The 27,855-nt window shown below is 40.4% G+C and overlaps 2 protein-coding genes and 1 long non-coding RNA gene across 4 annotated transcripts; 2 read left to right on the plus strand and 1 right to left on the minus strand.

The window, feature by feature from the left end:
- FAM149B1 (family with sequence similarity 149 member B1) lies at positions 1–16,246 on the minus strand. 2 transcript variants are annotated; one of them, XM_055721522.1, is made up of 15 exons: positions 16,110–16,246; positions 14,973–15,077; positions 14,288–14,420; positions 13,153–13,295; positions 12,411–12,530; positions 11,654–11,821; positions 9,774–9,961; positions 9,371–9,501; positions 8,740–8,793; positions 8,162–8,274; positions 7,328–7,534; positions 4,820–4,946; positions 4,361–4,486; positions 3,272–3,353; positions 1–1,508 (listed from the first exon to the last, which is right to left on the minus strand). In XM_055721522.1, the coding sequence occupies exons 1-15, from the start codon at positions 16,157–16,159 to the stop codon at positions 1,435–1,437; spliced, it is 1,821 nt and encodes a 606-aa protein (XP_055577497.1). In that variant the 5' UTR covers positions 16,160–16,246; the 3' UTR covers positions 1–1,434. The 2 variants fall into 2 exon arrangements, with proteins under 2 accessions (XP_055577497.1, XP_055577498.1); XM_055721523.1 differs by lacking the exon at positions 8,740–8,793.
- On the plus strand, positions 1,470–8,280 carry LOC129736894 (uncharacterized). Its single transcript, XR_008734051.1, has 3 exons — positions 1,470–1,550; positions 1,679–2,421; positions 8,181–8,280. It is a non-coding gene; the product is annotated as an uncharacterized LOC129736894 (long non-coding RNA).
- ECD (ecdysoneless cell cycle regulator) lies at positions 16,225–27,448 on the plus strand. Its single transcript, XM_055721521.1, has 13 exons — positions 16,225–16,464; positions 16,612–16,729; positions 16,877–16,964; positions 18,525–18,703; positions 19,449–19,641; positions 20,516–20,644; positions 21,126–21,251; positions 22,217–22,302; positions 23,091–23,197; positions 24,033–24,210; positions 25,575–25,642; positions 25,770–25,990; positions 26,573–27,448. The coding sequence occupies exons 1-13, from the start codon at positions 16,269–16,271 to the stop codon at positions 26,801–26,803; spliced, it is 1,920 nt and encodes a 639-aa protein (XP_055577496.1). The 5' UTR covers positions 16,225–16,268; the 3' UTR covers positions 26,804–27,448.
- The last annotated feature ends 407 nt before the right edge of the window (positions 27,449–27,855 follow it).

The raw sequence follows: 27,855 nt of genomic DNA on the forward strand, positions 1-27,855 counted from the left end.
TCTCTTTAGCATCCATTTATCTCTGTGCAAACTTAAAGAGATTTAGGTTGAGCCCAGAGCTTATTTTTTCCCCTTCTAGAAATGCAAAGGAAAGTTAACTCGGCCATATTTGCACAGTTCTGCTTTGCTTTCTTTTTGATTACAGTATACTCAGATCAACTGGACTGAAAAACTTCAATATTGATTAAAAATTTTTTTTTCTGTTCTGGTACCACTGACATTTGATGGACTGAATAACTTAAAGACTGTGGAAGTACGGGAACTGCTTCATAAAGAATACTGACAGGTTTTTTCCATTCTGAATTGCAATTTGGAAAAAATATTAATAAGGAAATGTAGAAAAAGAGTGTTCCTTAATTAGATTATGGAGGAACAACTGGTTTTGTGCAGTGTCCTAACTTTGTTAAAATACGGTAAGTGGTTATCTTTACCTTGTTTTACACTTGTAGTGTGGAACTTACTGTTTAGGAGTAAGACCTTCAACTAATCACTTATTTTGAGAAGCCTGTATTTCATGTTTTTGTCTTATCTGGAGCCACAAGGGCAACTACAGCTAATACCTCCAGTGGGTCTGTCACGCAGTGCAGAACGTCTATTAAAAGCTACATGGCATCTGTGGGTTGTGGAGCTCCACGGCAGAGTGCAGAAGTCTTGTATAATTGTAGGTAGTTTTAGAAAGGGATTCTGGCCTGCTCTGTGAAATGACCATAACATACCTCACCAGGAAGACAATGTACTTTGAATGCTGTCTGGAACTACTGAGTTGGAGTAGAAGTCTCATTTTTGCCTCTTAAACCTTCTTTAGCCACGAGGAAGAGGTACAAGTATGTAACACAGGCAGAGCCAGTGGTGTGCTACCCTTGAAGCTGTCAGTTGGGTTTTGGTTTGCTACCTTAGTTTTACGCAACTGTGCTATCTGCTGCCATTACTACAGGATTCCTAAGTTAGTCTTGAGCTGTAGAAGCAGTATCATGTGCTGTGCTTGCTTTTCATAGTATAATATTGCTTTAAAACATACAAATACAGTTTAAAAAATTTAAATGACTACTGATGTGGAAGGCCTGATGAATCTTCTGTACAGCTAATGGAAAAATCAGGTTCTGCAGTACCTGCTTGTAACAATGTAAACCAGTCACAAGCCAGTACTTGGAAAACAGCAATGACTGAGAGCATTTGCTAGATTTTTCTAGGAGTTGGGTTTTACTGTCTGCTGGAGTATATTTGCCCTTCCCTGGAGTGTAACTTTTTCTAGTGTTAGAAAATGGAATGTTTAAGTATACCACTTCTAATCTTTGGCAGCTGCTTCTTAGATTTATATAAAAATAACTATTTCTAAGGAAGGGTGTTTGAAAACTCTCTGTAAACAATGTTGACATTGCTGGGAATGAGAGGTGGTTCATGACTGGAGATGGAGAGAGACTTCCTCATGGCACGTTAGAACCCTTGTTTGCTTTTTGTGACCGATCCACTTCGACTGTGGGCTTTCACAGAGCCATGCAGCTGAAGACCTAATAAACAGAGATCATGTACAACTTTAAGACTTCTGGAAGGTATTAAAACTAAGCACCAAATACATCTCCTTTAGCTTAAAATTAAAATGCGGGGGTGAGGGGGTGGGTTGTTGTTGTTTTTTTAATTCTACTATGTGGCTATCAACTGCATTATGTATAATTTACAGAATTTTGGACAAGTGACTGGCCTTCCAAAAGGGGCAAATCTTGTGCTTTCATAGTTGCTGCGTTGCAGGAAACTACTGTATTTCTTGATGGTTCATGAAGTATTTAAATCTACAAAGTTGCTGATTTAAATTATTTTAATGCAGCAGTCGTGAAACTCGTCTTACATTTAAAGGTATTGTTGATTTATTGGTTTTTTCTGGGAGGGGGTGCAGATTTTTATTTTAATTTCAGCCTAAACCACCTTTGTTTAAAAACAAGTTACTTCAGTGCCTTTGTTAAACTCAAGTTGCCTCTTGTACCACTTACATTAGTGGTAGTAGGCTGTTCAGCTGTTAAGCTAAAAGACCCATCACCCAGGTACTTGCTACCTTAACTTTTGCAGCTTCCATTAACTCTTGCGGCTACAATCCTACCTTGTTAGTGTATTTTTGTGTGGGAAATTCTGACAACACCGTAAGGAATCCCAAAACACTGTGACGAAAAGAACCCAGTGCATCTAATGCCCTGCTCTGTGCCACCCTTTCCCGGTGGAGGTGATACCAAACTGGACTTTGTATTGAAGGTAACGAGGAGCACTCAAGGTGAACTCAGCTGAGCACTATAAAGATGGCATCCAGAAAAGCTGATCCAGGGCACAACAGTCAACTTTCTGCTCTACCATCATCCATGAACATACTCCCCTTCCACTGGCTAGACAAGCCCTTGTGTGTGCAGCGAAAGGTCAAAACCTAAATCTCTGAAGGTAAGGTTCACTGGTCTACCATTAACACTTACGTACACACCTGCAGCTTAATGTTGTAGCTTCCTACTATTAAAAGAAAACCAGAAACTACAAAACAACCCTGATAGTGACTGTGTAACTACTCTGAAGCCTCTATGAAGACTATTCTCAAAGCGTATTAACCATAAACAATTTAAGGCGATGACTTTGCAGGGAAGGAAGGGAACCTAGAGGGTAAAAGTTATGCGTGACATTAACAAGAATGCCTTGATACTTCAGTCAATTAAAAACAAGTCATTTCAGATGAAGTTCATTTTAGGCTATACCAAGTAACTCCATAAAGTTCATGCACTTGTTAAACAGTTCAAGCAACTCTGATTTCAGAGTATGCATGTAAATTATACTGGTACAGGTACTGGCTTTAAAATACACTTCGGGCTGATTATGCAATTTTGAAATCTAGCACAGATCTAGTAGAATCCCCTCCAGATACAGCACAAGTAAGTTTCTTTTGGAAGTAATGCAATTTTTTTCAGCAGTATAGCTGAGCAGAAGAAAAATCCTTGGACAGGAAGTAGCTGTTGCTAGTTTCTGTTTAAACTGGCAACTCCTGCTTTTAACATGAGAAGCATTGTGACTGATTACATTCAACATCCTTAAATGATTTAAACTACCAGGTGGTAATGAAAAAAGCATGCAGCCATTACATACTCTACATGCAAGTATAAAACCTGTTTAATGGAAAGTGTAAAACACGAAACAGAACTTTGAAAAACCTCCTCAATGCAATTGCCTATGTAGAAAATGCATCCCTGTCCCAAAAGATTACCTCTTGCTTGATCTGACTGAATTCTGTGACTGATAAGCGTACCTGAACCTGTTGATCCTCTGCTTGTCCGAGACCGATTACTATGATCAGTAACAGTGCAAGAACAGTGGTGCTGTGGATCTGGCTGAAAAGACAGTTCAAGTCATTTATGTTTGTGTGAAAAAAATTTAAACATCAAGATTATAATACAGCTACGAGCTACTTAAACACATACATTTCCTAACTTGTATGATGTTGTAAAGGTCTAAGTAGAGCTTTTACAAGTGTAAGGAGGGTTAAACCAACTTTAGGAGTAGAAAATGTGTTTTTATAACACTTACTTAGAATGATCACTGGGCCAGTTAAAGGCATTCTCACCATTTCTGGAAATTGTTCTGTTACAAAATAGATTTTAGAAAGTTTGTACACTTGTGAAAGCTAAGTCAAAGGATGTCGAAATTGTACACAGAAACCAAACAAGCAGCTATCTAAAAGCTATCATTGAAATTAGTGTTTTAAGGCTTAGATAAAGAATGCTTTGTTAGACAGACCAAGATATCAGTAGAGTAGGTGTTTCAATAAATTAAACCAAAAGTATTTAATACTGAAACAGACTGCACAGTGGTAGTACCGCAAACTTATGCAAGAAAGTGTTAAAAGACTACCCTGCCCTCGTGCTTCTGAATACAGCTGCAGGAATGACTTCTTAACACCTATGCAAAGCTTTACAGCATCCTCTCCTACCCCATAGTTCTTCTAAAACGTTCACAGAAGATGCTAGACTACCAGTGCAGATGGTAGATCGAATGGTAAGATCGAATACTTAGCTTTTTCCGCAAGTGTTTCAAACTTCCATTTTTCAAAAGAAGTTGAGTACCACCAGCTGCATATAGGTGTGGTTAGCAGCTGATTGTGAGGACTATAGTGGAAGAGCTATCCATGAACAAGTGACTTGCTCTGCTTGTTTCAGAAGTGCCAAGCAATGATGTTACTGTTAACCTGAGAGTATCTAATCAAGTGGCAAAGTTGATGAACTCCCTGGCACTGACCACCTACGACATTTGGTTCTCAAGTAATGTTTGACTACGTTAATTGTCAAAGCACCCTATTCAGTAACTAAGGATGATTTTGGTGTAATTTGCTATGCCTTACCGAGAACGTGTTGGTTCTGTTAGGCCTGGAGAAATGATCAGGTAAGAAAAGCCGCTCCTGTGGCTGCTGGTGGGTATCTTCTTGTATTGTTACACTGTGAGCTCGACTTAAGTTCCCTCGAGATTTCTGCATTGAAGAGTAACAGTTACGATGACTTCCTATTGCAGCAGTACATGCAAAATAATTAGCCTAGAAATTAAAGCTAATTTTCCAAGACAAATATTCTATACCTAGTTATGGCAAGGAAAAAATTCTGCCATTAATTAGAATTAAAGTATTCCACTCTTGGTGATGCTGTTAGTCAAAACTGATACGGCTTTTTTTGTGCATCTATTTCAGTTGCTGTCACAAGATAACAAATAAATGGGAACTCTTGGGTTTGGTAATTTGATCAGCAGTGGTTACAATTTTATACTATTCAATTATTCAATAATAAATTTAAATTACTGTGCCTCTTACCTTATGCTTCTGGGATCCTGCAGTGCTCACATGCTCTGCCACGTTGCTGGTAGTAATAGGTGGTAGGGGATTATTTCGGTTTAGCAGCAGTGGTGAGGGTGAGGTCAGCTGCTCATGTGCAGTTGGACTGAAATGCCCCAATAAGAGCAGAAAAAACATACAGTTTATATGTTTGGCATTGCATAAACATACAATATGGTCGGTTTGTTTGGCATTATAGACAAACAACATTAAAACTAAAAGCAACAGTTGCAGAATTTTGCTGTGAGATGCTGGCGTTAGGGCTGCCTATTGGAGACAATTTAGAAGAGGAGTTCTGATGCAGGTAAAGTTTGGCAGGAATCTTTCTCATCTACTAACAAGAACTTCTGGTTTTCAAAATATTTAATATGAAGCACATAGGAAAAGTGAGTCTGCGAATGAATGCCCCAGCAGAAACCCTGGTAACGAGTGTATATCAAAGCTGGTTGGTGGTTAAAATGCAGCATCCAGCACATTTTGAAGGAGTGTGCTGTGCAGCTGGTACTCCACAATAAAGGTGTGTGTATATAAAGGTGTCTTCATGGCCAGTTGCCATACAATGGTAGAATTTTTTCTGCCCATTCCCAGATACGGCATTATTTTCTGCTCTTTGTTCATAACCTTTAGGATGAAGAACTGCTTACTGCTAACTTCAGCCTAGCAACTGGAGATAAACGATGAACCTAGAAAACAGCAGCAGCCCATGTTTTAAGCAAAGCAAGTAACAAAAGCTACCTAATCCAAGTGCATATTATAGCTCTTTCACTTACTACAAGCGTCAAATAAAACATCTGGGGGTAACGCTAGGCTTCCACCTTCTCCATGTTATGTTTGAGCATAATATAACAGAAGGAACAGGTGCCAAGAGCCTTCTAAACAATCTAACTGCACAAAATAGCTAATGAATTAAGCTTTAGCTAAACCAATCTAATTGTACAAAATACAAAATTAATTAAGCTTTAGTCACGGGAGGCATGTAAAAAAGTACTGTATTTTCTAGGCACAGCCTTTTTGTATGACAGCCTTTTCACATGTGTCTGCATGTTATTGTATGTTTGAGAAGTGCTAGAAAAGATCAAGAGGTCCTAGCTCTATACGCGTTCTGGAGTTGGCTGAAGGAAGGATTCCTCAGAAGAATACATCAGAAAAGCTTCAAACTATAGTCAGCATTTAAAAAAAAGATTTTTCTAGTCTATGTTCTACATAGACAAGTTTACATTAGACATGTCTGGTAATGTAGACATGTCTACATTAGACAGTCTAAGTCTATGCTCTACATACATCTAAAATATATGGTAATGAAGGGGAGATGTCAACGACTGTTAGATCGATTGAAACCTGAGGAAAGGGAACAGAAGAATAAAATACTGGAAGTAGAAGCATCATGTGTGAAAGGACAAGGAACAAGTCTCTGAGCAGTACGTGACAAAAAATAACAGACTGGATGAGTTTATAGGTAAACTACAAAACTGAAGGGGAACTGCGTCAATTTAAAGCACCTGGAATACAGAAGTATATTAAACCCTGTATTGTTTCCTAATACCCTGTGCTCCCTTTAAATGACTACATTCAGTCAGATTGTTATGCCAAACAAAAATCAGAGATTCTAGATGTGATTTGAGGGCTCACTGAGTTCATTAGGAGTCCTTTGGTCAGTCAGATAGGTTATCTAAGATAAGCACCTTCTTCACAGCCCAGTCTGGGCTAGGATAGCAACAGGTAGTTTGATCTCCAAACCCTAGATTTTTAAGTTAATCTTAAAAACAGGCTATAAAAAAAAGAAAGTCAATGCCAAAAAAGAGATGGTATTTGCTTTGCTTGTACTGCACAGACTAGAGTCTATAGTTTGTGTGCAAAACTACCTAAATATGTATGCAATTCATTGAGTCACAGCTTGTAGCACAGTAAATGTTAATTTTAGCAACTCTGCTTTCTCAGGGGAAATTGTGCTTTAATGGGCAGTTAATTTCTTTAATCATAGAATCGTTTAGGTTGGAAAAGACCTTTAAGATCATCAAGTCCAACCGTTAACCCAGCTCTGCCAAGTCCACCACTAAACCATGTCCCTAAGCACCACATATACATGTCTTTTAAATACCTCCAGGGACGGAGACTCCACCACTTCCCTGGGCAGCCCGTTCCGGTGCTTGACCACCCTTTTGCTGAAGAAATTTTTCCTAATGTCCAATCTAAACCTCCCCTGGTGCACCTTGACGCCATTTCCTCTTCTCCGATCACTTGTTACTTGGGAGAGGAGACAGACCCCACCTCCACCTCTCAGGTAGTTGTAGAGAGCAACAATGTCCCCCCTGAGCCCCCTCCTCTCCAGGCTAAACAGCCCCAGGTCCCTCAGCTGCTCCTCATCAGACTCGTTCTCCAGACCCCAAAAATAACTCATGCTCTTTCTGTTCATCTGAAGGCTTTCTGAATAAGCTGGGTTCTCTAAATAATGGTAACTTGCAGCAAGAAACTGCTTTTGAAACGTACAATCGAGTTCCCCTGAAGACATCATCCACAGACCCTGGGGTCCCAGTACCAGAGTGGCTTCTGTTGATGGGATGCAGGGTACGTGGTGGTGGGTTTCGCCTTCTTGTGGAACGTGACAGGGATGATGTGCTGAGCTCTAGAGGACGACTTGGCCACACTCTGGTAGAGAGGATGGAACTGGAGCCTGGCCGTTTGTCATCCAGGTCACTAACAAAAGAATCACAAAACCAAGAGATATGGTCAACATGACTGATAACTACCTGTTAGCAAAGCGCTCATCTACGTGTGACATTAATAATATGATAAGTGGATAGAGGTGATGTGTTTTCATTTTTTTACATAACTACAGTAATTTACAGCCAAATTAGAAAAGAACAGGGGACGGAAAAGAAAAAAAGAAGCCTATTGATTTTTTTTATTAAACTATGAACCTTGTCATTGGGGATTTCAGTATAAAATTAATCACAGAACAGATTATAAAAAAACATACTGTTAACATCAGTTTTCACACCCATAGCCTAGATCTAACACAGGTCCACCTCCTGCAGCTGAGAAAATCAGTTTCTCTATCCCATTCTGAGCTTCATCTCTTTTCAGGATGTCAGATAGTGCCAAGAGTAATGCCACAGCTAAGTGGTAAACCAGCAGGAATGAAACAGAAAACCTGCACTAGGAGCATACTGTTTCATAGAGGACAAAGAAACAAACAAAAAAGCAGGAAAATAATTAAGAATTGCTTTCTCCAGTGCAGAAAGTTCTCTCACAATGTTTTGGGTTGAATTCCTCTCACCGTGAGAGTGCTCTACTGTTCAACAGATGATCTATAGTACTTACAGTGTTTTCTCCTTTACAGGCAGATTTCTTTGCTGTAACTGGATCCCATGTATCACCATCAGGCCATTTAGATTACATTGAGAGCCACTACTGGACCCTTGAGAGAGACTTACCTGAAAGTTTAAAAAATAAGTAAGTAAATTACTGCCAGGCAGAGACATACACACATATTTACAGATTTTTGTCCTTGTAAATAATTTTGGAGGAAAGAAATTGATTTCTTCCATTACATCCATATATATATACTCAGTTATATTATCTCCCCACCTAAGACAGGCATCTTAGCATTCATGCAAATGGCAGTGCTTAGAAAATGTATTCTACCATGCTATGTCATACTTAGTATTTTCCAGCTTTCCAACTGAGCTTCTCGTTTGCATGATGGGATCTTCCAACAATGGCTATAATCAGAAGCTTTACAAAACTGATTTTTAGTGTATGTTGACATTTTATGTCAAGAACAGAACTGCGAACTCCTTTCCTGGAATACAGACTGATCTGGAAAACCATCAAATTCCACCCACCGTAATGGCAGCAAATAGAAAATACCAGAGCTTTAATCTCTCCAGCATACATACTTGAGGTGTTTTTCTCCTCTTTTTGCTTTTGCGGCCGCATCTGGGTTTTGGGCACTACACATACAGTAAGGGAAACATGAGGAAGAGGCAGGGGTAAGAAACAAAGGAGAAAGAAATAAAAAGAATTAAGATGGAAAGAGATGAATTAAAATGAAATAAACAGGTAACACTTTGATGCTCACCACTTTAGGATCAAATCATCTAAAGCAGATTATATAGACAAATTCAGCATCTGAGAAAACAAACCTGTTTTACAACTGCACTGAAATTTTTCCTCCGTTGCCTGATGAGTTAACTATAGGTAAATTAGTGAGAGTGGATCTCACAGACATAATCCTTGATCTCAGAATTTAGTTCAAACATTATTAAAATACAGAAAGAACTACATCGTTAATGAAGTCACATCGTTGCCCAATACATATGTAAAATACTGTTTTGAAGAGAAAAGTAGGAACTAAAACTTGCAGCTGAGGAGTAACAGAACTTAAGTATCAGAAAGGACAGTCAGCATTCATACAAAATCCAAACTAGTTATGTATCTAAACAGTCCCCTGGCGTATTTGAATCTGTTTGCTTAGGTGACACTGTATTGATTCATCCCTACACAAAACAGCTGGCTAAAAATACTTACCAGATTTGATGTCACTGAGGGCATTTTAGCTTGTGGCACATGGGGTAATAACACTGGCAGAGGATCAAACTGCAAAGGGCTTCTGGCATCTGCTCTGATTGTTTCTACTGTTATGATGTTTTTCTCATCATCTATGCAAAGCAACAGAGAATCCCTGTCAATACAGACTACTGTCATTGCTATCTGCGGACAGTGCTATGAATCCAAATTTTTATAAAGACAGTCCTCTTGGATAGCAATCTCTGTTAAATCTTTTGAAGGCATGTCTCACACTGTTAGCAAAATAACCCTTTTTTCCCTGCCCTGAAGAGATTATTCCCACATACATCTCCCTCACTGCAGCCTTGCAAAATTAAGTAACTGAAATCCCCTTTTGAATCTTCAGTTTAATTGTGATCCTTACCAGAGGCTGACCCTTCCCAGTGTCTGCAGATTAATTCTTCCATGCAGCCCAGGACTTCACTCCACACATCATCAAACACAAATGTAAGCACAGAATCCTTCATGCAGGAATATGGAGAGATAGGAGGAAACCGCAATTTCCGTCTACCAGAGGACAATCCCATTTTCCTTTCATGCAACTCCTCCTCCCTGTAAAAATGTAAGCATTACCTGTACCATAAACACATTTTCTTTGTTTCCTATATTTTATTTAATAGGATTAAAATATCAGCTAAGGCTGCATTTCTGTTCTATTTTCTCTTAAACCGAAATAGGTCAAGGCAACTGGCTGAATAGCTTGAAGCCATTACTGCAGGAGAAGTTTCGTACTTATCACACAATATTGTTTTCTGGGAGCTGATAATTTAATAAACAGTAATATCAAGTAACAGTGTAATACTGAAAAAGGCAAGCTTCTGTGCATTGGGCACCTAACTTTTTTTTCTTCCAGAATCTACTTGTGACCTAAATGAGAAATGACTGAGACAATCACCTTATCACTGTACACCTTCGTTTCCCCATACAGAATGACTATAAATGATACTTCCTGAATAATACATCATTTACCAAGGAGATTAAAGTTCCATTAAAACTAAATATTCATAGTTACAGTGACATCTGTTCATCACATTGTTAGTTTCCGTATCTAACGTCACTACAAAACTCTGAGGACGAGAGAGAGGAATGTTACTACTCATGATTGTTTAATGCCACTCAGCCTGCTGCTCCAACAGCCAGAAGGTGTTCAGGGCCCAGGCTTAATTCAGTTTTAGACAATTAGATGTAATTTATGAGAGAGGAGAAAAAAACCCGCAGTCCACAGCAACAGGTGGACTTTGCTACTGACTTCCACAATACAAGAGATATTCTGAAGTGTGAAACCTGGAAGACAGCTGCTCAAAAAAGTTGACGTTCATCTGCCAATTGAAACTCCAGAAGGAAGAAAACAATTTTGATACAAGCCCATTGATTATGGCTTTCATATCCGCTCCCTGAACTAGCACTTAACATCAAAAAAGCTACAAAAAAGGAAATACCACTAGAAAAAGCTATAATGCTTCTCCCACAATATGGTTTGCTGCAGCCATGTCTCTCTGGCCCAGTCAAAGCAAACCACCTAGCAATGCGAATCTCACAGTTCATGCAGCTAAGTGGCTTTTTTTATTAAAACCAATTAAGCAATAAGCAACGGACAGTACCATCTAGAGTCCTTACCCAGGCCACGTGTTCACATGGATGGGTTGAATCAAGTAAAGGGTCAAAAAGAATTCTCTTTATGCCACCCTTAATCCTTTCTTCTGAAGATAAGAATAGTGGTAATTATTTCTTGGCAAGCATCAAATCCAAGTCTTAAATTACCACCGAAAATCTGGAAAGGTACAATTCCACCCAAAATGCTAGTACAAAACCGAATCAGCATGCTGGTAATGCATAACAAACAACAAGGACTTTGACTTAGTATACAAAATAAATGGCATTTAAACAAATATGCCAATACATAACAGGCTCTTAGTTATGATGGAATTAACTATTTAAACCAGGCACAAAAATGACTAGTATGAAAAATTACAAAATATTCATAAAAATAATATAGCAAAATAAACTTTTCTAGGAAATGGATTGGGAAAATTCCCAAAGCCCCAGCAACCTCAGGCTTTTGAAGGTTCTCTAGAAGATAGATATAAAAAAACCCCAACAAATTCATCAAATACTTTATCAACTAACATCAAAACCAAATACATACATATCTTAACAGCAGGAATTCCAGGACATTGGTAGTACTTGCTATCTTCAATTGTATTCAACTGAATTGTATCTTCTATTATTGTATTCAATACCTACACATCTCTGCGGTCAAATGCTAAATATTCCTCCATTATGCCTTCAGAGACAATTACTCCATCTCCTTCTTCGCTCTCTGGAGAACACAAGGTCGGAGACTTGGAACGGTCAGTCTTTTTGTGAACAGGAGTAACAGAAAGAGGTACCTTCTTGCCAAAAACACTAAATCTGAACAGGTGACAATTTTCAGAAAGCAGAAATGAAATAAGTTGTCATTCTATTTCAAATAGCAGCATCTGGTGAACTGAGAGACAACATGATAGTTAAGGCCAAGCAGCAGGGAGGCCAACAAATTATGCTTGACAGTTAAAACTCTTTTGGTTTGGGTATTTTTAATTCTTGCTAAGAAACTTCAGAAAAAAAATCAAAGATAATTAAAAACATTCTAAAACATTAAATAATAAAAGTAGTACTAATGTAGTGCTTTGTATTTTTGAAGTTCTATACAAATTTAATAGACAATTAACAGTAAAACCGGCTATAATACATACATATTCTTAAGAAGTCAGTATTTCTGCTTAGTGACTAGTTTACTGTGGTAAGCAACAAGCGCAGCTATGCAGTCTTGCTATTCTGAATGTACTACTTCTAGTTAAAAAGAAAAAAAACGAAACCAAAAAACAGTGTGCTGTGTTCAAAACTCAGCGTAACAGAAAGGAATTAGGCTTCACATTTTAAGAAGCCTTTCACTGCAGTTCACTGAGAACAAAATTACCTTCCTGCCTTGGTACGGTCTGGGTTAACCGCTGGTACTTACTCATTAGAATCTTTTTCTTGTGGTGAACTTACATCTGAAGAACCTAAACTGCCAGAAGGTGAACTTGAATACCATCCATACCCTTCATCTGTGGGGATCACTATCTGCTTCCCCACAACCCTGCCATGGCAAAAGCAAAAGATAAATAAATCAAAAAACATTGCAAGTGAGATTATTGAAGTGTGTGTAAGAACACGCAGCAGCAAATCCTAAAAATTCTGTTGAGAAGTTATGTGATTTTCTTAGTGACAGTTAAACGTGGTTTCAGTTGTTTTCCCTAGTACAGGCTGCTTCAAGTCAGGTAGATACATTTAAGAAAATTTTGCTTGGTTTTTATGTTCTGTTTATCATAATACTTTTGAACATGGACAAAACTGTTCAAGTCCACATAATGAAGATTTAAAATTGAAATTTCCAGATACCCATAAGAACTGCTGAACTAGGGTAGGAGGATTTTTAAATTATTCTAAGCACCTGTCTTTTAGCTCTACCGTACATCTTTTCTAAGAGAATTTTGCTATGTTAAAGCCAAGTCAGCTGCAAATAGCAATGATCCTCTGGTAAGGAACCAAATGTGACATTGCAGAATGTTTATTAACAACAATGAATGGCAGGTAGATTACCAAAGTGATCTTTTTATCTCTATCACCTTGCTACTTATGCTGTTTTAAAAGCAACTGTTTCCATCCCTACCCTTTTATAACCTTATGATGGTACTAGCATTAGCCTATTAATAAAATACCTGAGATGAGGAAAGTTGGATGTCCACTGGTGGCATTCTTCCCGCAGTCCCTCAACATGCGCATTTTCTTTCTGCTCATAGAGAAGCTCATCAATCTGCCTGAACATTTGCTGAACTTGTTGTGTGGCAGCTTTATCAAATTCCTAGAAAGGGAAGGTATTCAATAAATACCTAGTGAACAGCATTCAGTGGGTTTAATTGGGGTTTTTTTATATAATTGAAAAAGACAACTATTTGTCAGTCCCAGCTCAGCAGGACTGATTCAAACAGTTATATTTCTTTTTCACAGAAAGACATCAACTTTAAATAATTCGCCCCCGGAGACAATGCAGACTGCTGTTAAGACCAGCGGTAGCTACAGAGAAAGCTTACATTGACACAACAGAAAAACTATTAAACCATTCTGAAATATCTGTACTATTGTATTAAGTTAAAGACATAGTAATTTACACAAAAGAAATCAGAACAGGAAGGATAAAATTCAGTGACATTTTAATGAAATCGAAAATTTGTTGCTTGCAAAGTCCATAGGCAACAGCAAAACAAAAAGCAATGCAGGCTGGTGTGGAAGACTGAAAGTGAAGGATGTTCAGGGCCTTTGCTACATGTTCTCATGTAGTTAGAAAATGGGGTCAGTTCCTGTGTAATTTAAATCTAAACAGTTCCATCTCACCTCACAGAAAGCAACTGCACACTTTGTATTGGTAGGTGGAGAATAAAACATACTTCTAAATGAAAATAATGTTTTAGGGGCTTACTATATTTTGAGAAACTTACAAGTATGCAGAAGTTTGATAAACTCATGCCACATGTCTGCAAGTCATCCACTCATGTTTGGGATTCCAAGCTAACGGCATTTATTATGTTGTATACACTTACGCATTAAATGATTTTAATTTCCAAAATTTTAGGTGGAAATGCAGAATATCAAGTAATATCAGCCTGATAGGTTTTGATTGGATAGAAAGGAAAGAGGAGGAAGATGCTCCTTCTGGGATGTTTCATGATGTTCGCTATCTTGATCTACTGACAGATCCCATCTTCATTTTTATCCTGAAATGTATTTGCAATGGTAATACAAATGTCTTTCTATTCACTGTGCTAGATTCGGCTTGGATGATTCTATTCTACTCACATCATAGCCCCAAGAGAAGACTGAGCTGTCTTCGGTGGAAGTGTCAGCGTAACTCTGACCAGCAGAACCTGAATTCCCATCATCAGCTGGAGTAACAGAAGGGTAATCTGACTCCTTCCAGATTTCAGACTCCCTGAAATGCACACGTTGAGGAAAAGGAGGAAGAAAAAAACCCAAACAATACACAATGAGAAATAAAGTGGATAAGTACTTTTCTTTCTGTACAAAAAAAAGTATAGATATAGCAATAACAGACTTTTCATAGCGTGAATATTTACTTCAGAGGCATTTAAGCAGAAGCTATAGTGCACAAGTAATTATAACAACTGTAATGCCTAATAATCTCCATGATGTAGGAAGTCTAGAGGTCAAGCAAAACATAGATTTTCCAAAAATTATCTCAGCTAAACTGCAGACTATTTCTAGTCCCACCACTCAGGAATTATTTTTATCTTCTCTCCTCTTGTTTCTGCTTTAAAATTAGATGACCCAGGCTACTTGGGATCTGGGAACAGAACATGGCTACACACTTTTTTATTATTTCCAAAATAGAAAGGACATGTTCTGCAATGATATAGTTCTGAGGTAAAGCCTACCAACTGCGTCACTTCTGTAAAGATAACACAAAGTGCCTGGGTTTGCCACTATCTCCAGACAAAGATTCGTTTTATGTTATGACAAATACCTTGAGATCTTGCCATAGTTTTCAGCCGTGAGCACGGCTGGGCACACCTCAGCTCGTGGTTCTGGTGGCGGATGATGCCGCAAGGCATGTTTTGGAAGTCCTTTTCTGAAACAAGTGGAACTTGACATTACTTACAAGAATACACATCTACAGAGTCCTCGCGTTTTAAAGGTTTGGGGTGTTTTCTGCTTTTCAATGAATGTACTAATTTGCATACCACAGCTCATCAGTTATTATTGGAAGGCTAATGCTTGTTACCAAAGCTTTAGAATTAAGGTATTAAAACTGACTCCAGGCTAAACACGGAGTTACAGGTCTTTGCTTAGAAATCGGCGTCTTCCTTTAAACTTAAAACGTAGTTGTGACTTGGTCTGCAGCTCTCTGGAAGCAGATCCAAGGTCATCATCCCTGTAGGAGACTTCTAATCAAACAGAAGAAGAGTAGCCACCAAAGTGGGCACAGGCGAGTTAGGAGAAATAGTGTTGGATCGATTTTTGTTTTCAGTTTAGATAGCTAAGAAAGTGGGTCAAGAGAAGTCAGAGCAGCGGGAGGCAGGGAGAGGAGTGCCAGTACAGGAGCACCAGCCCGGAGAGCCCTGGGATGAAGCCGCCGCTCTGCTGCCACGGCGGCTCGGGGGGGGGGGGGGGGAAGGCGACAGGGTCAGACGAGGCCACAGCCCAGCTGCCAGAGCCGGAGCGTTTGCTTAAACCTCTCGCCTCGCCCTGCACAGCGCCTGCACGGCCGCTGCCTCTCGGGCTCAAAAAAATCAAAGAGCCCGACACAGACCCCAAGCGCTGCGCAGGGCTCACTCGCGTTCCCGTCACGCCCGCGTCCCTCAAGCGGCAGCGCCACGCTCGCCCGCCGCCTCGGGCGCCAGCCCGCCACCGCCGCTGCCCTCACGCCGGCCGCAGCCCCCGCACAGGCCTCCGCCCCCCACCCCGCAGCTACACGTTAAACGCGGCCGCCCCGCCCGGGGACACGCGGTGACCCGGGCCCCGTCTCGCCATGGGGCCCGGCTTTCGGGCTGAAGAGGGATGCGGGCGGGCAGGCCCGAGCGCGGGGATGGAGCGGGAGCGCGGCCCGAGCGGGGCGGCGGGGGCCGGGACGGCGGGGCCAGGGGAGGCGGCGGCGACTCACATCTCCGGGGCGCCGGGGGGCACCGGCTTCCGCGCGTATCGCGAGATCATCCTCAGCCGCGCCGCGCCGCCGCCGCCCGCCGCCGGGCCGCCGCCGCCGCCATGCCGCCGCCCCACCCCCGGGGAGGCGGGGCGTCACCGCCCGGCCCGGCCCGGCGCCATGGAGGGGATCGGGCGGGCCGCGCCGGCGGAGGACACTGTGCGCTACCGTTTCTTTGCGGCGGCGGCGGCGGGGTCGGGCGGCGAAGCGCTGTTGCGCCGCTGTGCCGAGGCGATCGTGGTGCGATTCGCGCCGCTTCTGGCCTCCTATATCTGGCAGCGGCAGCCGTTCCGCCTGCGTTACCTGCCGCCGCGGGGTGAGCGGGGGACACTGCGGGCCCGGGCGGGCGGGGAGCGGGGCCGCCTGAGGAGGGGCCCGGGCGGGCGGGCGGGCGGTGAGCGGCGCCACCTGAGGGGGAGCCCGGCGGGACGCTGAGCTGCCTCTTCTCTCTGCCCCCGGCCAGGCGACACCCCGGCGCACATCGGCGGCACCACGGCGTTCGGGGATAACGTGGAGGACGAGTGGTTCATCGTCTACCTCGTGCGGGAGATCACCAGGGCGTTCCCGGGGCTGGCGGGCAGGTAACGGGCCCGCTGAGGCGCGGTCCCCGGCGGGGGCTGGCGGGGTTCGGGTCTTAATGTTAAAAAAACGGTGGTCGTGAGTACAGAGCGTGCGTTGCTGTGCTGCGGGGGCCGCCCTTGGTAAGAGACCGGTTTCTCCTTGGCCAGGGTCGATGACAACGATGGGGAGTTTCTCTTGATCGAAGCTGCAGATTTTCTTCCGAAGTGGCTGAATCCTGAGAACAGTGACAACAGGGTGAGTGAGACGGCCGTACCCATCGGCAGGAGGCTTACAGTGGCCTTTTGCTTGCCAGCTGGAGTTTTCTCTTGCCCCCAGTCTAGCCGAGTGGTCTGACTGGCCACAGAAAATCCAGAGTGCTGTCTGTCCCTTACTAGTGCAGAAACTTCTGGTCAGGGCTCAAGACCTGGCTTAATTAACAGCATGGGGTTTTTTTCAGCACACTTTGTTTTCATTCTGGTTTCAATGAGCTACTTTATGCTTGCTGTAGATGTTGAATGAGAGACTTCACCACTGGAAACCTCTGATACTTGACTCTGGTCTGTGTTGTCTTGCAGGATGCTGTGTAGAGTGAGTGTGTCCAGCGAAACTGCTGTAGGGATATCTGGAAATTGTTACAGATAGCAAGTGGTTCTTCTAGAATTGGTTTGTTGATGTAAGGAAGAAAGAGAAAGTTCTTAAATGTTTTTATACTAGTGGCAAGACATTCATATGGAGACTGCAAACCTGTCTTCTAGGCTGTGAGTCTGCAGTGTTCAGCTAGATCTGACGCTTGCATGTAAATCATTCTTGAAGATTTGTTCCTTAATGCAGAGCTAACTGAAGTTTTAAAAACTTGCTACTCATGGTGGCAGATGTGAAGGCAGTGAAGCTGTTGTGCTATTGATTGATCTGTAAAATCAGTAAGTTTGGCCAGCTTTCCATTTTCTAAGTTACTGGAGTACAGGGAAGCTTGGATAACATGGCAACTGTGGAATGTATTTGGCAGTGTAGTGCAAACGTACCATATCGGTCTCCTTAAGGACCACTCTTGGGTTCACCTGAACTTTCTAGCTCTGCTGTAGCCGCTTGAATTTTTTCTACCATATTCTCGAGTGCTCAGGCATGAGGGTTTGTTGCCCAAAACTAGAGTGTTGGTGACTCTACAAGGAGACACACTGGGTCTGGCATAGGTGAATTAGTGAGTGGACTCCTTCCCCTGCAATCTGCTGCCAGATCGCCTTGCTGTGGGTGATTGCTGGTAGTTAAGTCGCTGAATTTGTTGGCAGTGGGTTTAAAAGAAAAGGGGTGGAGCATCACAGAAGAATTAATTGCAAACCTGTATCTGGACTATCAGGGCCATATTTTCCTTCCGTCTGAGGGGACAGAGTGAGGGAGTTGATGTTACATTCACTCCTTCTCTTAGGTTCGGGAACCAACAGAGGTCATGTATCTGAAATAATGCTTTTTAGTCCCTGTCCTATTCTTCAGCAGTTAGGTTATGCTGTCTAATTCTTCTGAAGCAAATCTCTAGTTGAATAGAAGCTTTTGGTGTTACTGTTATTAAGGAAACAAGATATTTGACCAAATGTTGCAGTTAAAATGGGGCTTTTTATTTACTAGTTGGGTCGTGGTCTCTAGCATCTCTACTTCTTCCCCCATTTAACAGAAATGACACTGTTTCCTCTGTTATTTCTCTATTTGTACTTCAGTATTCTCTGTGTTTAAACAAATGCATTCGTATATGCAATTATATTTTGCATTGCTTAGTGTGTGACTGTTCTTACCCTGTCTGATGAGCTTGTTACTATCTGCCAGGTGTTCTTTTACAAAGGAGAGCTGCACATCATTCCATTGTCAGATACTGATGAACAGGAATGCGACCTATCTGTTCCCAGTCCAACAATCTCGCAGGCGTTAACTCTGTTATCCACCCGTTCGGAGGAGTTCTTGGCTGCGGAACCCATTAGAACAGCAGTGTATAAACGCATCAGTGGGTATGTGGGTGTTTTATTTTGGTCTTCCGCAACAGTGAGTTTTGATTCTAGGCTGTCTGGGGTACTTGTATTCAGTCATTTTCCTGTTAGATGTGATGAAGTTGCTTCCTTTTCAGAAAGCACCAGGTGGAAGTGGGTTTTTTTTGGCATTCTAAAGAGGGGGACCAGTGTCCTGTAGGCTGTACTGTGATATGGGGGCTCTGAAAGTGGTTCACTGCTATGATGCCACACCTGACAATGACAAGGGTTATTCTTCCTTCATATCCTTCTTGTACTGAAAAATTTGAAAGTTCTGTGAGCCTTTAGGAGCCCTTCTCAGGGGCAGAAAGAGGACTCTGAGCTAAAATGTAGAATCGGCATGCTTTTCAGAGCGTCAGCTTGTCACAGGTGTGTTCGGCACTGTACATTATTTTTTTGCAAGGATTTAACAGCGTGAGCCAGATGACTTCCGCACTTGGTGTGGTAAAGGGCACTGTATAGCTGGATTAGTCAGGTTCATAGTGATTCATCTTACCAATGTGGGGATTAAATTTTATTAGCCATGCATATTCATATATATATATATAAAAACATATTCTAGGTGTTAGATTAGCTGAGTTTTAGCTTTAGTTTAGAATAATCTTCTGGCACTTGGCCCATAATATAGTTTAATATCAAAGTGAAAATGGGAATAATAACTAAAAAGGAGTGGTTTGGGCTTGCAGTACACTTAATGCATGCACTGTGTTGCTATTGTATGATACAGGTATCCTGAGAAAATTCAGGCCTCGTTCCACAGAGCCCACTGCTACCTTCCGGCAGGCATTGCGGCAGTGCTGAGGCAGCGCCCTTCGCTGGTGGCTGCGGCAGTCCAGGCCTTTTACCTTCGTGATCCTGTAGATTTACGAGCCTGTCGCTCTTTTCAAACTTTCCCTCCAGACAAGCGTGTGATGACTGTAGTAAGTGATCCTTCTAATGTAACTTGTCACTTAATTAGGTTCTGTAACTGATGGATGTTCTGTGGTCAAGTGATAAAAATACATGGATTTAATTTGTAAACCAGCATGTTTTCTGATTCGTTTCTTTGTTTCGATGCTAGGCATGATTTTTCAGTTCATTACGCTAATAGCTTTTCTGCTTTCAGGTTGACATGGCTAGACTTTCAAATGGCTGATCATGAGAAAAGTGTTTCTGAAATCAGAGGTTACTCCTTTGCTGAAACGCTTGCAAAATAAATTGATCCAGTTCTGTGATCAGAGCAGTTTGACAGCACTGCTACCTAACATAAGGAGTTGCTTACTACCCCTAGCTGTTCATTCCAAGGCTTTTCACCTTCTCAGCTGTGCTTACACAGCTCTGTGAAAGCTATTTTATGAAGTGTTTTATGAGCATTGTCCAAGCAGTGTTGTACCTGGTATGTTTGCGTTACAGAGTCATACTCCTGGACTCCTGAAAATAAGCTTTGGAGTCACATTTTAGACTTCTAGACTGTTTCTGAAATCTCAAATTTTGTTTCATTAATTGAAAAGAGCCCTTAGATTTTTCAAAATATACCTTGTTGGCATGAATACTGAAAATTTTTCCTAATATATGTAGACTGAAGGAAGTTCATGTTTATTTAGAGATGTCAACTTGGAATATACTTTGTAAGATCTGAAAAGCAAACATATCTTGGGCAAGTGTATCTAAGATGTATTTTGAATATTATCTCAGGTGTGGTCTGTAATATGGGTTCTTTAAAACAAAGTTTAGATGTGAGTGGTGGAAAATTGATGCCTGTACACGACACAGTCACGCTGCAGTGAATGTGTTTTTTTGCTCTGGCTTTTTCAGGTCACTTTCACGAAGTGTTTATATGCACAACTGATGCAGCAGAAGTTTGTTCCAGATAGACGCAGTGGATATACACTGCCCCTTCCATCTCACCCTCAATACAAAGCCTATGAACTGGGCATGAAACTGGTAGTTATTTGTTATGCGTTTTTTACTTAGATCGCTTGTTTACATATGTCTGAGAAATTACTCTTTTCTTCTAAGTCTGCTAGTACAGAAAAATGTGAGCAAATTCACAATTACATTTTTCTGGAAGTACAGTGCCATGGGAGATTTCTTTTACAGAATGGAGCACTCATGTACTTCCATAGATCATGAATACAGGTAGAGTGAGTCTTCGTGCTTATGTGACGAGTAGCTTGTGCATTATAGATCTGTCTAGATTGCTTTGCCCATGTAGAGAAACTTTGCACAGTCAAAATGATCCGTTATTGTTGTAGAAAGACAGATTCCAACTTCCAAAGCAAAATACTACTAGCTGACTTGGAGTTGGGCACCTGCTTCTCAAATGGCAGCATCAGGAGCTGAATGATTGTTTTTTATGCAGTCATTTAAAAGTGCACTTAAATTTGTCACATCTTGAGAACCTCTTGTTGCATCTCTTGTACAGGCTCATGGCTTTGAAATTTTGTGTTCCAAGTGCAGTAAAGTATCTCCTGATTCCAAGAGAGCTGTGTTAAGTGGTCCTTTGTGGGAGAGATTCCTCAGGAGCCTGAAGGAAAAAAAATATTTCAAGGTGAATTTGTGTGTGTGTGCACACACATTTGTGCATGCATGTGTGTGTCTTTTCAGCGTTCCAGGAAAAACATGTTTTAGCTCTTGAACTTGCGTAAGTAGTTACAGCAGGGCAAGAAATCTAATGCTTCTGTCTATGGAAAATGCATTAACATCTTTAAAGGAGATAATGTGCAGTTTGTTCCCCTTTGAAATGAATGTATTTCTTTTGGAAATTAAAAAGGAAAAAGGATTTGGGGATGAACTCATACATATGAAGGAAGGGGAGATACAGTAAGATAAAGGAAACCACAATACTGTTGTGTGACAGTGTAACTCTTTTCAGTGTTTCACATATCATTGGCATGCATCTAGAATTAAATAGGCTTAAAGATACATAGTAACACCCATGGACCCATTTGGGCCCATGTAAGCATATTTTTTGTTTCTGTGGGTTTGGTGGCTTTTGTTTTCTATGTTTGGGTGGGTTTTTTTTAAAGAGGCTGTTGACTTCTTATTTGAAGCATATAAATTTGACTTAAATTGATTATTTATTTGAAGATTACAAAATTGGACAATTAATGTCTTTTAAATATAGGAAAAAGGGAGTATTCTTACAGTGTTGCAATGTCACTTCTGTGGATAATTCCCAGACAGCAAGAGATTCATTCACAGTGTCTGTGCAATTGTAACCTGGGCACGGTAAATCCACCGTGTTGTGGGATTCCTTGTATTGTCTTTGATTGGTTTTAGTGTACACCGTATGGTATTGCAGGATAAGGCTTCAATTCATATTTGACTGTGGAAACACCTTATGCCCATTTGCTATATTTTGTTCCAAGTATACGTGTAAAGCAGTATTACTTGTTTTGCTTTTCTCAGCACTAAATTTCTAGGTGACAAATAGTCATTGTTGTGAAGCCTGACTGTGAAAAGGAAGGGGAGGGAGAATAGTTTAGATTCATGCTGGTGACTTGCATTGAACAGGGAGAAATGGAAGGATCTGCTAAGTACTTGGACCTGTTGCACATGGCAGAAGATTACTTCCAGCAATCTGTTACCAAGCCAGAAAGGTAAGAACTACTTGAAATTGATTAGTAATCGTACACTGTACCTACAAGTACTTTAACTTATGTTCAGGTTTTTTGTAACAAGTATTAAAAAAGGTATTTTCTCCATTGTAAACTTAACGTCAGTGCTGTGGCTAGGACATATGGGTATTAATTCTTCTAGATTACTCTCTACTAGCAGAAGTTACTGCTTGAGTAACTGTTTATCTTGTTTTTTGTGAAATGCTGAGCTATTCAAAGTGGGTTAAGTGGTGACTGAAAAGCATCATTTTCTTGGTTGGCTATAGAAAGTGTATAAAAGTTTCACTGAAAAGCAATCCCAGTGAATAATAAATATGGAGTAATCTATCTCCTTTACTCAAGACAGGCAGCTGGCTGTAGATTTCTCCAAAAGATCAGATCCAAAAAATAAATCATTACAAAAACATCTGAGGGTTTGCCAGCTCGTAATATCTTGACTGTAAGTTGCTCGAGTTTCCAGTCTGTGCTGTTTGGGAACTGGCAATCATAATTTACCAAGAGAAAATAAATAGGAAGAACAAAGGAAACCTGAGAAATGGGCTTGGGAGCCATCAACAAGGAATTACAGTAATTGCCTGTGTCTTGTTTTGGCTAATTCTGTCTGTATCATGGTCTGGTACTTTCCCCAGATTCAGTTATCTTTTTTACATGTTTGCATAGAAGGAATAATGAGGAATTTGAGTGGAAACCTGCATGTCAAGTGTGTGATGCCACTGGCATTGTAATGCTAGTAAAAATCCATTTCAGTAAATTGAATTTTCTTCTTCTAGCTCTGTTGAAGTAAGCCCAGGTGATGAAATCTTGACATTGCTACAGGCAACAACCATTGATTTGAAGGAATTTGAGAGAGAAGCAGCTTGTCTTCCTCCAGAGGATGGTGAGTAGTATAAGGGGGGTGGACTATTCCTATCACAAATGATTACAGGTTGGGAGGGGAGGGTGAATGTTCACAGCACTGTACTGGTCTCTCTGCTTAGTTTGTCTCCTATCCTATGACTGCTAGAGGTGCCATCACTTAAGATTGAGGCAGCTACTTCATTTGTATTAAGCAGCAAAACCTGAGGCTGTGAATTTACAAGATACACAATGCAGTTTCTGATTTGATACCACAAGATCAGGAACACCATGCACACTGACACCAGATCCAGTGCTTTGTGTCAGCTGTCTACCAGGCAGAAAGTATTTGAGCGTTTTATAATAATAAACCAATTCCAGTACTGACAATAGTTAAGTTACGGTCTGGTCTACTCTGATGGCCAGTATATAATAGGGTTTTTTTTCACTCATTTGGTGGCAATGTAGTTGTTGCCAGTGTGCAGTACAGGTCATGTCTGTATTTCTGAATGATGCAGTAGCACACAAATTCAACATTTAATGTTAATGATCATAGTCAAAGGTTGGATCGGCTCTCCCTTTATAGTGTAAGCCTTCTCTTCCTTCATTTAGTGGCAGAAGGATTATATGTGACTAGAACAGTATCTGCTTGTTTGAAGCTGCTTATAAAGCAGAGTTTTAAAGTAGTAAAATGAAATCTGAACTCTCTTTTTCTCAGCCTCTCACTGCCTTAGACCCTTTTTTATCCAGTATCAGCATGAAAATTTAATAGTCAAAAATAAGCTACAAAATGCTAGCAGTACTCTCAACTGTCTGGATTGGGCCTTGTGGGCAAACAGACTTGTGCAGAATAACAAACGTGTCCTATATTCTTTCAGATGACAGTTGGCTGGAGATTACACCAGGTGATCTAGATAAGTTGCTGAAGGAGGCAAGAAATGAGTCCCTTCTTTCCTCAAATGAGGAAGAGCAGAAATACGACTTGGAAGCAGTTGCTGAAAGTATGAAGGCTTTTGTATCCAAAGTCTCAACACATGAAGGAGCAGAAATGCCATGGTAGTAGTAATTTTAAGTTTGGTATCTGTTGTAGAATGTGTTTTCATTCTGCTGCAGCCCTTTGGTTGATTTCATAATGCAGAGAATCAAAGTCTGTAAATGTTCTACTTGACAGGTCCGAAACAAACCCATGGTAGTCGTGAATATGTGGTTGCTTTTAAACCCACTTGGTGACCACTGTGACTGTGCAGGTAAAAGTGCTGGAAGTTGCGCTCATTTCCAGCACTCTTACTTAGTTTGGTTTTGTGATACTAAAAAATTTTTAACCTTTTTAAGGTTACTTTTTAAGGCTTACTATTGTTTGTTACCGGAGTTCTTAGTACTGTTACTAAAATGTACATCTCAAGTTAGTTGGCGCTGAAGTTTTTCTGCCATGGCAGACTATTCAGACTGCTAGGATTCTGCTGATGAGGCTGTGCAGAAGCAAAAATGAAACTTAAGTTGAGGGAATCTCTCTGTGAATTAAGCCTGTTGATTTTTGGGGTACAGCTGTACTTAGATTTCCTGTAGATTAATATTTTGAATATACTAGGCCTGTTTTTGCACTACTGAAGTACATACTATATGCCTAGAAGCGGGAGAAAAGAATCACTGTGGATCCCTCTCATGGTTGCCAACAGTAGAAGAAGAGTGCTAACTGAAGATACTTAAGTATTTAGACAACAGCAGAATGCCACTAGATTAATTGTTGGGAGTTAAATAAGTGTGTGAGAATGTTGTGGGGACAGGCCTTTAATTTAAAAAAGAAAGGTGATAGCCTAATGTCCAGGTTCTTTCTAATAGCTTTAATATTGAGAAAATAATGCTGCGTAAGCTGTATGAAGAGTATAAGCGTCAGCTCTATTTATGCTCTTAACTGTTTGATCCCTTTTATATAATGCTGAAGTCAATGTCTGAGTTGTACCGTAGGTTTTCTCGGTTAATTAACAAAGAAAAAAACAAACCCCAACACATAAAAAAAGCAAACCACTGAGCCTTAAGAGAGACCAGAATGAAGCCTTTAGTGTTCTTTCTAGGCAGGAGACCTCAGATTCTTAACTTTTAAAATCTTTTTTTAAGGTCTAACGCCACCACTTTGTTCAGAAGGGTTTAGGCATGCTTATTTTGGCTGTCTTCAGTGCAACTTTTGTTTGACCATGACAAACCATTAACATTGTTGGGTTTATTTTCCCTTTCATGCCAGGAATTCCTCCATTTGCTGTTCTAATTTGTGCAGGTGTCAGACTTCTAAACACTTCCAAGACCGTTAGTTCAGACGTCCCAACTTTAATCTAGGCTTGAGTGAAATCAGTATGCAGTATGGCGTTTTCAGGCTTATGCACGGATAAAAGCTTTATTTATTTAAAAATATTTTTATATTTCAGGTCATCTGATGAATCCCATGTTACCTTTGATGTAGATTCTTTTACAAAAGCATTAGACAGAATTTTAGGTGAGATTGCTTCTTTGTTTCTTTTGTCAAACTGTCACTTGGTTATTTAGCTTCCCTGGGTCTTCTGATCACCAGTGGCACTGTGCTGATACATTTGCGATCTGTACTGACACAAAATAATACATAGGGGTGGACTCAGAAGAGCTGGATTCTGATGATCTGGATGAAGAGGAGGAGTTTGATTTCTCAGATGAAGATGATGAAGGCTTAGATGCTGAAAGTGAAAGACAAGACCAGGAGGTGTCACCTAATGAGCTTATAGGCAGTCTCAAGTCATACATGAATGAGATGGACCGTGAACTGGCACATACCAGTGTTGGTAAGAGTTTCACCATGCAAAAGAAGGGGGTAAGTATACCTTGAGTTCTAGTTCATAGCATAATAGTTTTAAGAGTTTTAGTAGGAAAGAGGAAATATGCTAAAGTGGTCGTTCTGAGTAAGGTGATGAAAAAGTTCTGTCTTCTAGTCATGTGTTAACTAATTAAAAAATTCTATGTGCAAGCAAAATGTGCTGTGGTTGCACCATGGTATCTTTTTTTTTAAACAAAAAGTTATCTAAGCATTAACTTGCACATCATTTCCAAGACTTAGTTTTATTTTTTTACTCTTGTTTTAGTAGTGAGGCAAGCAGCTGCAGCTTGACTTCATGAGTTCCTGTAGTAGATTACTGCCATAGCAAGCTGAGCCAGGACTCAGTAACCCTCTCTGTCCTCTTGGAACTTACTCTGTGTAATGGAAAGTGATGATTTTTAACTGGCATAAGCATTTGGTGACTAAATTTGTGTCTGTCAAAACAGTGTAGAATGTAGTGAACTTTGTTGGCTGCAGAACTGTTTCCTTGTTTATTTTGTCTTGTGGTTTGTCTTTTTTTTTTTTTTAAAAAAAAAAGGGTTTATGTGATATAATTTTTTTTCTTTATACTTACTGTAGGCAAGTTCTGCTAAAGCAGCTATGTCGCAGAGTGTTGGCCCTGATTCTGGAACAGAAGATACTGAGTTGACACCAGTTGATGTGGATATGAACCTAGTAGCTAACCTGCTTGAATCCTATAGTGCTCAGTCTGGACTGGCAGGACCCACCTCTAACATTTTACAGAGCATGGGGGTGCATTTACCTGAAAATGCAGATCATACTGGCTCAAACAATCGAGCAACAGAATAAGACTGGCTTAATTCAGAAGACATGGCTGACTAAAAAAATGAAGCACAGGAAAACTAGCAGTATTTGGAAGAAGAGACAAAAGGTTTGAATTTTATAGGATTTTATGCATTAGTTATGTGTGACTTCAAAGATGCAAAGTGAATTTATCTGCAAAAGCCATCTGTTTGGATACTATCTTGGATAGAAATCAGATTTTTCCAGTGGTAGCATGCTTTCAGAAAACTGAAAAATGATGATGTGACTTGAATGAAACTTTTAGTACTAAACCTGTCTTAAATTTTTCATAACAATGATCCAATTTGCCATATTTCTAAAATGTGCTTTTAACCATTACTAGGTGGTTTCAGTATCTTGGAAAGCAGTTCATGTTCTGAAAATGCTGCTGCCTTCAGGGGGAGATAGAGGAATACTGTGTTATAGGAACAGTGTTCTCGTGCGGATTTGGAAACCCTGGTTAAATGTTCAGCAAGGAATTAATAGCTCTTCCAAAAGTACAATGCTTCATTGTAAGAACTTCTGATAAATACTGTAAGAATATGTTCTTTATTAACCAAGAGGATTTGAAGAGTAATTGGACTGAATATGTAAATATTGGCTATAAGTATTTTTAAAACTTGTTTAAATAAAAGCAAAAATACAACTTGATTACTGCAAAGTTTTGTTGGGTTTTTTCTTTTAAGGTATGCATAACTTCCTGAGGGCAGTATCGGAAGCATTTTCATAATCGGGCATTTTTGAGTTCCGTTATTGCCAAATGTTGGTATCGTGCCAGCAGTAGCTGTATATGATCCCAGTCTGAAGAGTTTTGGTTTGGTTTCCAGTGAAAATGTAGCTAGAAGGTGTTCAGCATGTTGCTTTCACATAGAATGAAAAATCTATTCTAGATATGAAGACTTAGTTGTAACAAGATAAATTTGAAACAAAATATGCAGAAATTCTTGATTTACAGACAGCAGGAGCACAGTTCTGTCAATTCTGAATAGGTTTCTACAAGTCTTTATTTTTTTTCTTTCACACGACAATGAATCAAGTGTCTTAACTGGTAGAAGAGA

The sequence above is a fragment of the Falco cherrug genome, chromosome 9, assembly GCF_023634085.1.
Source record: "Falco cherrug isolate bFalChe1 chromosome 9, bFalChe1.pri, whole genome shotgun sequence".
NCBI lineage: Eukaryota > Metazoa > Chordata > Aves > Falconiformes > Falconidae > Falco > Falco cherrug.